This window comes from Poecilia latipinna, unplaced genomic scaffold (genome assembly GCF_001443285.1).
Source record: "Poecilia latipinna isolate Pla-1442-1.1 unplaced genomic scaffold, P_latipinna-1.0 Scaffold841, whole genome shotgun sequence".
Lineage (NCBI taxonomy): Eukaryota > Metazoa > Chordata > Actinopteri > Cyprinodontiformes > Poeciliidae > Poecilia > Poecilia latipinna.
The window spans coordinates 313,218-325,240 of record NW_015113457.1 but is presented as its reverse complement, the minus strand read 5'-3'; the positions used below and the strand labels follow the sequence as shown (position 1 = coordinate 325,240).

Genomic DNA, 12,023 nt, shown 5'->3' with positions numbered 1-12,023 from the left:
CTCATTAAATCAGAACCGTGGGCCCACACGCCGGCCGCTTAACCCACCGCCGCGGCCACAACCGCCCCGCCGTGTCCACAAACGCACCGCCGTGTCCCTGAAGGCACCGCCGTGTCCCTGAAGGCACCGCCGTGTCCTTGAACGCACCGCCGTGTCCTTGAACGCACCGCCGTGTCCCCGAAGGCACCGCCGTGTCCCCGAAGGCACCGCCGTGTCCCCGAACGCACCGCCGTGTCCCCGAAGGCACCGCCGTGTCCCCGAACGCACCGCCGTGTCCCTGAACGCACCGCCGTGTCCCTGAACGCACCGCCTGTCCTCTGCTAACCCCGCCTTCCTCTGCCAGCCTGGAGTCTCTGGACAGGAAGTTCGACCGGATGCTGTCGCTGCAGGTCCTGGATAAGTCCAAGGCCATCGCTCAGATCCTGCAGGAGGTGAGAGGTCGCGCTGCGGTGCCGGTGCTGGCCTGAAGGTGGCGCCCTCACAGTCTCTGTGCTCCTCAGGAGGAGATGCAGAAAGCTGCGTTCCAGGCGCTGCAGCTGCAGAAGGACGCCGTCCACGGCTACATCCGCAGCCAGGTGAGCCGCCGCCGCTTTCAGGCGACCTTTGACCTTCAGCCGACCATCTCTGCAGCTCTCATCCCATCCGGCCGGTTAAAGCTGCATGTGGCTCTCATTCCTCAGATCAAACTCATTGAGGCCGAACTCATGCAGCTCACTAAGCTGGAGGTCAAGAGGCGCAGCCTGGACGCCGAGAGCCTGCAGGTGCGTCGCCACTTCCTGTTTGCTGCATGTTGGTTCAGTTCCTCATGCCGTCTGTCCATCTGTCCACCTGTCCATCTGTCCACCTGTCCACCTGGAACCTTTGTTTTCAGTGTTTCCTACATCCATAAATCTGACGCACAAACACTGTAAACATCTATTTTTCAGTTTGTTTGTTTATTCAGTAATTTAGCAGCAAAGGGAAACAGTTTAATTGTTTCTTATGATAATTGTGTTTCTTTTGTTTTGTATGTAACAAAATGTACATCATCTTCTGGTATTTTTACAAAAATGTTAATTAATATTCACTGCCACCAAATAAATCAATGAAAAAAAAGTTTTTTTTAGTTGTAAATGTTGATTATTTTGTTGATGAAGTTTTAAATTTATTTGCAGATCCTGAAATTAAACCAATTAAAATTTTTACTTGAGTCCTGCTGCTGTTTTATCTTCTCTTTTATATTGTTGCATCATTGCTGTTTTATTTATTACATTTTAGTTTCTAAGTGACTTTGTTCAGCAGGATTAAACTGCATTTCCCATGATGCTCTGTGTTTCAGGAGGTCCTGGCGGAGCAGCGCACGGCGCTCAGCGACCTGCTGCAGCAGCTGCTGAAGCAGAGGGACCAGCGGGAGCAGGAGCTGCGGCAGGTTCTGGTGAGGAGACGCAGCGCAGCGGGCGCAGCGCAGCGGGCGCAGCGCAGCGGGCGCAGCATTAGCTAGTAGCGCTGTCTGCTAATGTCAGAGCTTTAGCGTTCTGTATTCTGTGTTTTCCAGGTGGAGATAGAGAAGAAGTCGGACTCCAGCCAGCAGAACTACTGGATGATCCAATACCAGCGGCTGCTGGACGCCAAGCCGCTGTCGCTCCGGATGCAGGTCTAGTCAAAGCCCGCTGATGGGTGAGGGTTGATGAGGTGAATGAATGAGCTAATGCGGGTTTGGGTGCAGGAAGCCGGTCTGGAGACGGAGCTGGTGAACCTGCTCTGCAAACTGTCGGCTCAGCACTACCTGCCTGTCCTGGCCCACCACCACGTCACCATGGAAACGCTGCGCCACATGACGGCGCCGGACCTCAAGAAGGTCAGGCTGGACCCGAGGTCCAGTTACACTGTAAAAACTGAACAGCCTGTAGGAAGAGAAAAAAACGGGTTCAGGTTCAATTAATTGTTATAAAGGTCAGTTTCAAACTAAATATTTAGTTGGAATGCTAACTGGTTAGCTTCATAACTAATAACTTAGTTTGGAGCTAAATATTTAGTTTGCAAAATTAATATTTAGCATGCTTGTTAAATATCTGGCTTGGAACTAAATATTTATTTATACTTATTTATTAATACTTATATTGTAAGCTAAATATTTTGTCTGAACTTGAATTATTTTTCTCAGGTTTTGTTTCCTCTTTGAGTTCAGGTTTATGACGTTTCTAGCTAACGAGCGCTGGCTAAGCTAGCAGCGGCAGAATGAACCTCTGCTAGCTTAGCGGTTTAAGCGGATCGTCCAATCAGCAGCTGGGTCTTGTTTTGCAGCTGGGCGTTCAGGAAGCCGGGATCCAGAAAGCTCTGCTGAGCTGGGCCCAGGACCGCCCACTTGCAGGTACCTGACAGACACCTGGGTTAAGCCCCGCCCACCCCGCCCTCAGGGTCACTGACCTTCTGCTGCTTCTGCAGGAACCAGCAAAGCAGAAACCCCGACAGGTCTGACCCCGCCCCCGTCTCCTCTGCCGCCCAGCACCGCCACCGCGCCGACCCCGAGCCCGCCGCGGTCGCCACGGACCCCCGGGACCCCCGTCACGCCCTCCGCCCCCACACCGGTGGAGGGGCCGGGCAGCTCGGAGTGCGTGGTCTGCATGGAGGTCGGGGTAAGACACCGCCTGGGTTCTGCTGGGTTCTGCCGGCTGCGGCGTCCCTCAGGGCGTGTCCTCAGTCCCCTTCGGTTTTGTATCTGTAATGTTTTACTGACCTGACTCTTCCTGACCAGCTGGTTCTGGACGGGTTCTGGTCGGGTCCAGTCCTCGGGTCTCACCAGGTTTTCCTCTCCTCCAGGCTCAGGTCGTCTTCCTGCCCTGCGGTCACGTCTGCTGCTGCCAGGTCTGCAGCGACGCCCTGCAGAACTGCCCTCTGTGCCGCAGCAGCATCTCCCAGCGCATACGGCTCTACCAGAACTAGAACCGGGCCGGAACCGGACCAGAACCGGGCCGCTCCCTGTGTATTTATGCATGATCCTCAAGCTGCTGAGGAAACGAGTAAAAACTCTCAGCTGGTTTTAAAGGTCCATCAACAGAACCTTGAGACGAGTTTCTGCCTGCCGTTCGGTTCCTGTGGATTCTCTGTGGGTCGGAACCGGGCCGGTTCTGTTGGTGCCTTTCATCATGTGAATGTTTCTGCTTGTAGCCAAAGTAGCAGCAGAAGAGTCGATGGCTGGTTTTCCTCCATGTTATTATTATTATTGCTACTTTATGAGTTTTAAAACAATTAAAAAGCTTTAATTAACTCCAATCAGACACCTGGGTCAGAATATTAAAGCACTTTAAACTGATCTGTTCCCTCAATCCCACTTTATGGCTTTTTAATAAAAAATAGAAAAGATTTAGAAAATATTTGTTCAGAAGGCCATGAAAACATGCAGTAAATTTATATTTTTGTTTATTTTTGCTCCTTTTCTTTGTTCTCATGCGGTTAATAAGAAGGTACAAACTGTTTCATCAGGGTTTCCTTTTCAGAACAGGTGAAGTTCATCTAATAAACTGGTCACCATTTAAACAGTCTCTGTTTCATCTGGATGTGAAGCTGGACGTTGTTTCTCTAAAGTGCTCTTATCTCTTCCAGAAAATATCTGCATCAGCCTGAATGTTAAGATATTTACACCACATATAGATATGATATTTAAAGCTGTAAGACAATAAAATAAAACCTGTAATCATCCTGTGGTGTGCAGCTTTCTGTTGCGTTCAGGAGCCGTTTTTAGGTCCGGATTGTTCAGCATTAAGAGACCGGGGCAAACAGAATGGACCAACATTCAGAAACTTCTGATCAGAACCAGTTAAAATGTTACTGGGAGTTCTGGATTCAATCTTCAGATACTGGCCAGCCTTTAAAACCCCGTTTTCCTATTAATATGTATCGTTATTGTGTATTTATAAACCGCTCCAGTCGTCTCCAGCATGTCGCTGCTTACACTGCCATCTACTGGTCAGCCTGCGCAGGTTCACGAAAACTAAACTATAAAAATACAGATACATTAAATGAGGATTTGGTTCTGATAAACCACAACTTAAATGTGACTTTAGAAAATATCATTTAAGTGCTAAAATACATTAGGACCAAATTTATGTATTAAAATGTTTTTTATTGATCTGATAATATTCAGATCTTAAATGTCATCTTTTCTTTAGCTGGAAGCAGAAAATCATCATAATTAACACAAGTAAAGACATTAAATCACCATTCTGGGCGGAAGTAATCTATATAACGTGTTTCACTCAGAGATGAGTAACTGGATTAAATATAATTTTCTATAATAGGAAAATAAAGGTATAATCTCCCACTCTCTGGCTGGTTCTTGAATGCAGCGCGCTGTCGGCTTGCCGTAAAGTGTTTCGTTTGGTTTCTGTTTTCTGGCTCGCTTCAATTAACTTTAAGGTCGTTTAAAGTTGATCCCGAGAAAGATAGCAGAGGTAAATATTTTATCGGTGTAGTTTCTCCTTTTCTGTGAGTTTTACACGCGAGGAAATTTACCTCGAGTGGAAATATTGGCTCATTTTCTCTGTTACCGGTCAGTTAGCAGCAGTTAGCAGCAGCTAGCAGCAGCTAGCAGCACTGTTGAAACCTGCTTGTTTTCCTCTGTTTTTAAACACGAATTTAATATAGTAAGGAAATATAAGACTAAAGGAAAGTCAATATTTATTGGAAAATTATTATAAAAATGTTTTTCCGTTTAAAACACAAACTTTATCGGTGAAAACCAAAAGTTGAAGATACTGATGTTTAGGTGTTGGCTGCAGATCAGAAGATGATTTATTTTTGTCTTTATGTCTAATATTTATATAAAACTCAGAGCAGACACTAGTTAACGTGCGGGCTTGTTTTTATCTCCATGTGTTCAGTTAGCATCAGTTCTGGTTCTGGTTCTGCTGGACCAGTTTAGCGGTGTTTATTAAATTAAATCATGAATTAGTTTATATTTGCACATAGCTGTTAAACTATCCAGAGACTGAATGAGCTTTTAGTGCTTCCTGGCTTCCGGGTAGATCAGGATCGTTTCCATCTGACTTTCACCGGGTTTTGGGTCAGACATCATGGCGGCTCCCGCTCTGCTGGTTCTGTTCGGGAGTCAGACCGGAACCGCCCAGGACACGGCCCAGCGGGTCGGGCGGCAGGCCCAGAGGAGGCGGCTGAAGGTCCGGGTTCTGCCTCTGGACGGATACAACGTGGTGAGTCCGGTTCTGATGCAGGTTTTCACTCCATTCAGCTTCCCACAGCATGACACTGCCACTGCCATGTTTCACTGGGGGCCTGACTTGTCCCACCTGAGCGGTGCGACTCTGCAGTTCCTCCAGAGGTTCTCTGCTCCTCCGTTTAGGGCTATGTCATTTCATCTCACTAGGTTTTATTTCAGGCCGTTGCAGTAAAAGGAGCTGAATACTAATTTATTTAAAATGTTATGACTTTTATTAGTTTAAAAAATGTGTAAAATTTCTTCAGTTTCATAAAATATTTATTTCTCGTGTCGGTTTGTTGCTTAAATTTCTGAAGTTTGGTCAGAAAGTGACAGGAACGGAAAAGTTTGAGGTGTGAAAACTTTTGTGTTTTGCAGGTTTGTTTTTCTTTCTGTATCTGAAATGCTTCCAAACTTTTCCAGTTCATTCAGTTTCTCTGCTCCGTTTTTTAGTTTTAAACATTTGAGGCGAAACCTGAAACTGCTGCTGCGCAACTGGCTGTTGCTAGGTAACCAAAGAGTGAGTGAGTTGCCAGGTAACCAAAGAGTGAGTGAGTTGCTAGGTAACCAAAGAGTGAGTGACATGATGTCTTTCTTGGCTCGTTGAGCAGCTACAGCCTTTCCTCTGCCTACGTCTCCCAGAATGCTGTGCGGTTCTGGATCAGAGTTCAGTGAATATTTTAATCAGACGTTTTATTTACTGATCAGGATTTGTTGAGGTACAGGTGTTAAATTTTATTCATAACAGTCCTAAAAGGTTTTAGAAAGTAATCCTGTTTAATGAACCTGGTGGTTCTGTAGTGACCGGGCGGGTCCAGTAACGGTTCTGGTTCTGGTTCCTCTCCAGGCCGACCTGATCTCAGAGTCTCTGGTTGTCTTCGTTTGCTCCACCACCGGTCAGGGAGACCCTCCAGACAACATGAAGGTAACGCAGGGCTCAGTCTGAGTACTGGATCCGGTCCGACCCGTCTGATCCGGGTTGTTTTCCCGTCTCTCCCCAGAACTTCTGGAGGTTCTTGTTCAGAAAGTCTCTGCCGGCCGGGTCACTGAGCTGCCTGGACTGTGCGGTTCTGGGGCTTGGAGACTCTTCGTACCCAAAGTTAGTCCAGAACCAGAACCCACTTAGAGCCCGTCCAGGTCCCCGTTCAGAACTTCTTCTTCTTCTGTAGGTTTAACTTCGTGGCTAAGAAGCTCCAGAAGCGTCTGGTCCAGCTCGGGGCAGCCATGTTGGTTCCGGTGGGTCTGGCGGACGACCAGCACGACCTGGGGTGAGATGGTCCTGCCGTCGGAACCGGACCGGCTCTGGACCGGACCGGGTCTAACTGTGCTCCTGCTGCAGGCCGGACGCCGTGATCGACCCGTGGCTCCAGTCGTTCTGGGAGAAGGTTCTGGTTCTGTACCCGGTTCTGTCCGAGGTGGAGCCGCTGAGGGACGACGAGCCGTGAGTGACCCGACCGGACCCGACCCGGCAGTCGGTTCTGAGGCCCGGTTTGAAGGTTCTGCTGTTTGTCCTGCAGACTGCCGCCGTCGTACACACTGCACTTCCTGGATGAGAAGACAGACCAGAACCCAGAGCGGACCAGAACCGACCCGGACCGGCCCGTCCCCTCAGAGTCCAGTCCATTCCCGGCCCGGATGCTGTCCAACCGCCGGGTCACCGACCCGACCCACTTCCAGGACGTCCGGCTGCTCGACTTCGACATCAGCGGATCCAACATCCAGTAGGTGGTCCGGTCCGGTTCTGATCCTGGTCCGGTCCAGTCCGTAACGTTCCCAGATGGACAACTGATTCCCGGTTCTGACCCAAACTCTGTGATTCTGTTCAGGTTTTCAGCCGGAGACGTGGTTCTGATCCGTCCCCAGAACTCGGAGGACGACGTCCAGCGGTTCTGCCAGCTGCTCCGGTTGGACCCGGAGTCCAGATTCACGCTGACGCCAAACAGCGACGCTCCAGGTAGATCCGCCCCGGGTGGATCCGCTCCGGGTGGATCCGCTCCGGGTAGATCCGCTCCGGGTGGATCCGCTCCAGGTAGATCCGCTCCGGGTGGATCCTCTCCGGGTGGATCCGCTCCGGGTGGATCCGCTCCGGGTGGATCCTCTCCGGGTGGATCCTCTCCGGGTGGTTCTGGTGCTGATGTGTGTGGTTCTGACCCAGTTCCGGCCCGGCTGCCTCGGCCCTGCTCGGTGCGCCACCTGGTGGAGCGGTACCTGGACGTGGCGGCCGTCCCTCGCCGCTCCTTCTTCGAGCTGCTGGCCGCCGTGGCGACCTCTGACCTGGAGCGGGACAAGCTGCTGGAGTTCTGCTCGCCGGCGGGTCGGGACCAGCTGCAGGCGTACTGCGACCGGCCGCGCCGCACCGCGCTGGAGGTCAGAGGTCATGCCTGCCGTCTGGCGTGACGAACCGGGCTCCCCGCGGTGACCCGGTTCTGGTTGTGGTTCCAGGTTCTGGCAGACTTTCCTCTCACCACAGCAGAACTGGAACCGGACCGGCTGCTGGACCTGATCCCAGAGATCCAGCCGCGCTCCTTCTCCATCGCCTCGTCCCTGAAGGTACCGCCCACCGCTGTGGGCCGCCGCCGGGCCTCAGCGTGACCTCTGACCCGGTCCGTCTCCCTGCAGGTTCTGCCCAGCCGGCTGCAGGTTCTGCTGGCCGTGGTCCGCTACAGAACCAAGTTGCACCGACCCAGAACCGGGCTCTGCTCCAACTGGCTGGCCTCTCTGGACCCGGAACGAGGTCGGTTCTGGTAGCTGTTTGGGTCCAGTTCAGCGCAGTCAGAACCAGAACCACAGCAGGTCTTATCTGGACCCAGATCCAGCGATAGTTACTTTCTAGATGTGCAGCTTCTACAGGATTTACAGTAAATTCATCAGGCTGTGTGGTTGCCGTGGTAACAGCAGGAGCTTCCCCTCTTCAGAACCGGGTCGGACCCAGACGTGGTTCTGTTCAACCCATCTGAATAATTCACCATAAATCTGAGCAAGAAAATCATTTTTATTCCTTAAAAAACGATTTTTAACCACAGAAAAACAATTTATTACAGAATAAAAACATTTCAACTTTATTATTATAATTTTATTCTTTTGACTTTATTCAAGTAATTTTATAAATTTTTAAATATTTTTCATTATGGTCCTCATGTTCCATCCACTTTTAAAAATGTTTTAATTTTAATATCCTCTTCTTATTAAATGCAGACGAGCTAAAACCGATTTTTATTTTTATATTAAGTAAATGTTTAACTAATTTTTATTTCTTTTCCATTAAATGTTTATTTTATTGTTAAAGTTAAATAAAGTAAGCAGAAATTTTAATTGTAGATCAAAAAAATTGCAGAATATTTTAGAAATGAGATTCTTTATAGAAAAGAAAGTTGTGTGGAAGGAAGAAATGTGGATGGACTTCAGTTTTTCTTCCGTATAAAGACCTGATTTCAGCTTCTAGTTGTTGAGTTTCTGGATCATGAGAGAGTGAGACCTGGTACTTCCTGTTCCTGTAGGCGAGGTTCTGGTTCCGCTGTGGGTGAAGCGGGGTGGCCTGCGGTTCCCTCCGGACCAGGACACGCCTGTAGTTCTGGTAGGACCTGGAACCGGAGTGGCTCCCTTCAGGGCGGCGCTGCAGGAGAGGCTCTCTGAGGGAAAAGAAGGTAAGTTGTGGCTCCGGATCGGCTCGTCATCCCGCTCCGGATCGGCCGCTCCGGATCGGCTCGTCATCCTGCTCCCCTCTCCTCCCTCCAGCCAACGTTCTGTTCTTCGGCTGTCGTTCGGAGGCCAAGGACTTCTACTTCCGTTCTGAGTGGGCGGCCATGACAGCGGCCGGGAAGCTGCAGCTCTTCACCGCCTTCTCCAGGGATCAGGTCAGAACCCGACCTGACCGGACTGGCTCCGGTTCTGACCCGGTGAGGTGGAGTCGTCAGCTGTGTGTGTGTGTGTGTGTGTGTGTTCAGGAGGAGAAGGTGTACGTTCAGCACCGTGTGAGGGAGAAGGCAGCGCTGCTGTGGGACCTGATGAGCAACAAACATGGCTGCTTCTACATCGCCGGGTCAGTCCAGAACCAGAACCTCCGGACCCCTCCCTGCTGTTCTGCTCTAATTTTCTACAGATGAAGAGACCAGAAACAGAACTTTGTGTTTTTGCTGTTTTTATTTTGACCCGTTGGTTCAAACGTTCCTGACCCGGTTTCTGGTTCTGTTCAGGAACGCCAAGCTGATGCCGGCCGCCGTGCGCGACGCGCTGCAGTTCGCCTTCCAGCAGGAAGGGGGCGTGTCCGCCCAGGAGGCGGAGCAGATGCTGGTCGCCATGGAGAAGACGGGCCGCCTGCAGAGCGAGACCTGGTCCTGACCCGGACCCTGGTCCTGAGCCTGTGGTTCCAGTTTGAGCATCAATAAATCTGTTTGTCTCGTATCTGCCTTCATGTTTCAGTGACAGAACCAGAACTGTTCCGTCAGCCGGAGAGGCAGTAAAGTTCATATCAGGCCTGAAAAGGGGAGTTTAAAAACTGTCCAGGTGAGGGCGTTGCCATGGCGACAGGCTCTGCCCCCTACCTGAGGGCCAGCGTGTGCACCTGGTAGATCTCCTTGGGGAAGTTGAGCTGCTGCTCCTCGTGGACGACCCGCAGGCCGGCCCGGCCCACCAGGCGCCGCACGATGTCCAGGTCCCGGCACACGCTGCTGTCCACGTCGTCGGGGACGACGCCTTCGTACGACACGTTGTCTTTGATGACGATGAGGCCGGCGGGACGAAGGGCTTTCTGGCAGCGCCGCAGGAACGCCACCAGGTGGTCGTCGGTCAGGTGACCTGCAGAAAAACCAAAAGTTTTCATACCCCAGAACCAGGCAAACAGAAAGGAGGGATGAAAAATCTGAAAAGTGTGGCAGACATTTATGTTCTCCGCTAAACTTAAAATAAATCCCAGAGAAATCAAAGAAGGAGGAGGAGAACGTTTCAGTCTGAGGTTCTACAACGATGTGGGTCACATATCTAAAGTTCTGGTTCTGATGAGGCTCGTCTGTCAGATTTAAAGTATTTTACAAAATAAATCAGCAGGTAGCAAATGTTCATTAAGCTCAGATTTCTGGACCAAAATGTGTTTTTGTTCTCGTCTTTTTACACCAGAATAAAATGATATTTCAGGAAGAAAAGTTGTAATTCGAAAATTGAGAAAAAAAAAATAAAACTTGTAATCATACAAGAACAGTCAAAAAATTTCAAATAATCATTTTAAAAAACTATTGGAAAAAAAAAAAACGCCTCAAGTCTGGGTCTAATGCTCCGTTGTAGAAAAATGACAAAATGTGGAAACGTTTAGGCTTCAGTAATAATTCCTTTGAATTACTTATTACGACTGCGTAAAGTAAAAATTATGAGAAAAAAGTCAGATTTTTGTTTTTGGTAGTGGCCACAATATCCTTGCTATGGATATTTTGGATATCATGGACACGTCTCTGCTGGATCCGGCCCTGACTCACCGATGACCCACTGGATCCAGATGACGTCGTAGCGGTCCGGTTCTGGGATGAACTCCTGTAGGCCGCAGCAGTAGTAGTTCCCGACCCGCTTGGCGTCGTCGCCCAGGAACGTCCGGGCCTTGTCCAGGAACTCCTGGGTCACGTCCACCAGGTCCACGGTCCGGAACAGCGGCAGCAGCAGGCGCTTGCTGATGCGGCCGATCCCCGCGCCGCAGTCCAGGGCGCGGCCCTTTCCCGTCTTCCCTTCGCCGTCCTGCGGGGGGCGTTACACGTTGGACAGGAAGTGGCCACAGTGCTCCAGACTGAGCTAACGCTAACGACTCTTACCCCGAGAAACTTCCTGAGGAAGGCCTTGGAGCCGCTGATGTCGATGCTGGAGATGCTGCCGTAGCCGCCGAGCATCCCGTCAACGGTGGGTGGGACTTCCCTCCAGTAGTCCTCTGCATTGGAGTAGAAGCTGGACTTGTCCTCCGCCACGTCCCCCATCCTGTCCACAGAGACGAGGAGAGAAGTAGACACAACCAGGAACGCCAGGGAGGGATGGATTACTGATCAGCTGATTGGGGCCAATAATCAATAATACAGGAAACATCCAACAGACGGAAATCATTACAACACAACGTTACCAAAGTCATCCATCTTTTTAGATCTAGATGGACAGATGGATGGATGGATGGACAGACGGATGGTCGAATAGAAAATGACTGACTGCATCCAGCTGTGTCAATGTTCTGACCCGGTTCAGGTCCACTTCCTGTTCCGCTCTCTAACAGGTGGGTCAGCACCTGTCAGTTCCAGGAAGTGGGGGCAGTAACACTGACCATATTTGGCAGCAGCTCAGCCGTTACGTGACCATCGGTCATCCTGAGCTTCAGTGACTTAAAGCCTATATTTCTGACCTGAGCTTTGGTCGCTTTAGTAAAATGTCTGAACGGTTAGAAACACGGAAACTCAACATAAATATCAGACATAATTCTGACTACTGACAGATCTAAAACCTTACAGCAGAACACCTGCTTTAAAAAGTCACCTTAAAGACCCAAACCTTTCTACTTCCTGCTGATTTAACAGCAAAATACCGGTTAGCCGTTAGCCGCCGTTAGCTCCCCTCGCCGCGGTGAGAAGCAACAGCTCTGGCCGGCTCCGGACGGCTTTAGCCCGGCTTAAACTCGAGGACTGACCTGGTTTAGTGTCCGCTGGAGCTCTGGCAGTCCTCCTCAGCGTGTTTCACTCACTTTCTATTTGAGGACATCGCCACACGGACAGCACGTCATTTCCTTATTTGGTCTTCCTGGGAAATGGCCAGCAAGTAGCTCCCCCTGCTGGTAGATTTGAAGAAGTACAGGATCAGCAGCATCCAGGTTTAT

General features: G+C 50.2%; 3 protein-coding genes across 6 annotated transcripts in view; 2 read left to right on the top strand and 1 right to left on the bottom strand.

Moving 5' to 3' along the window:
- lrsam1 (leucine rich repeat and sterile alpha motif containing 1) overlaps nt 1-3,019 on the top strand; it is a 12,317-nt gene extending 9,298 nt beyond the window's left edge. For all 3 annotated transcript variants that reach the window (XM_015047742.1, XM_015047739.1, XM_015047740.1), the window contains exons 17-25: nt 344-431; nt 501-575; nt 681-761; nt 1,319-1,414; nt 1,535-1,633; nt 1,706-1,837; nt 2,284-2,350; nt 2,425-2,615; nt 2,800-3,019. In XM_015047742.1, coding sequence (XP_014903228.1) covers nt 344-431; nt 501-575; nt 681-761; nt 1,319-1,414; nt 1,535-1,633; nt 1,706-1,837; nt 2,284-2,350; nt 2,425-2,615; nt 2,800-2,922 — 952 coding nt within the window. In that variant the 3' untranslated portion in view covers nt 2,923-3,019. The remainder of the gene's footprint in view (nt 1-343; nt 432-500; nt 576-680; nt 762-1,318; nt 1,415-1,534; nt 1,634-1,705; nt 1,838-2,283; nt 2,351-2,424; nt 2,616-2,799) is intronic.
- Nucleotides 3,020-4,163: 1,144 nt separating this feature from the next.
- On the top strand, nt 4,164-9,591 carry ndor1 (NADPH dependent diflavin oxidoreductase 1). Of its 2 annotated transcripts, none has more exons than XM_015047744.1 (15): nt 4,164-4,430; nt 5,047-5,186; nt 6,039-6,116; nt 6,193-6,290; nt 6,361-6,459; nt 6,531-6,632; nt 6,709-6,912; nt 7,018-7,145; nt 7,347-7,558; nt 7,634-7,741; nt 7,811-7,925; nt 8,689-8,835; nt 8,927-9,045; nt 9,136-9,230; nt 9,385-9,591. In XM_015047744.1, exons 2-15 carry the CDS (start codon nt 5,052-5,054, stop codon nt 9,527-9,529), a joined length of 1,785 nt encoding a protein of 594 aa, XP_014903230.1. In that variant the 5' UTR covers nt 4,164-4,430; nt 5,047-5,051; the 3' UTR covers nt 9,530-9,591. The 2 variants fall into 2 exon arrangements, with proteins under 2 accessions (XP_014903230.1, XP_014903229.1); XM_015047743.1 differs by having other exon boundaries at nt 5,004-5,186.
- A 35-nt stretch (nt 9,592-9,626) lies between these two features.
- Nucleotides 9,627-12,000, bottom strand: ntmt1 (N-terminal Xaa-Pro-Lys N-methyltransferase 1). Its single transcript, XM_015047745.1, has 4 exons — nt 11,838-12,000; nt 10,984-11,143; nt 10,657-10,909; nt 9,627-9,985 (listed from the first exon to the last, which is right to left on the bottom strand). The coding sequence occupies exons 2-4, from the start codon at nt 11,140-11,142 to the stop codon at nt 9,729-9,731; spliced, it is 669 nt and encodes a 222-aa protein (XP_014903231.1). The 5' UTR covers nt 11,143; nt 11,838-12,000; the 3' UTR covers nt 9,627-9,728.
- Between the last annotated feature and the right edge of the window lie 23 nt (nt 12,001-12,023).

Excerpts from the sequence above, each read along its gene's own strand:
- ndor1 (XM_015047744.1), top strand. The coding sequence starts at position 5,052 with ATGGCGGCTCCCGCTCTGCTGGTTCTGTTCGGGAGTCAGACCGGAACC. Across the intron at positions 7,926-8,688 it reads CTCTCTGGACCCGGAACGAG|GCGAGGTTCTGGTTCCGCTG; the intron begins GTCGGTTCTGGT and ends CTGTTCCTGTAG. Across the intron at positions 8,836-8,926 it reads GCTCTCTGAGGGAAAAGAAG|CCAACGTTCTGTTCTTCGGC; the intron begins GTAAGTTGTGGC and ends TCCTCCCTCCAG.
- ntmt1 (XM_015047745.1), bottom strand. The coding sequence starts at position 11,142 with ATGGGGGACGTGGCGGAGGACAAGTCCAGCTTCTACTCCAATGCAGAG. Across the intron at positions 10,910-10,983 it reads TCCTCAGGAAGTTTCTCGGG|GACGGCGAAGGGAAGACGGG; the intron begins GTAAGAGTCGTT and ends CGCCCCCCGCAG. Across the intron at positions 9,986-10,656 it reads CTGGATCCAGTGGGTCATCG|GTCACCTGACCGACGACCAC; the intron begins GTGAGTCAGGGC and ends GTTTTTCTGCAG.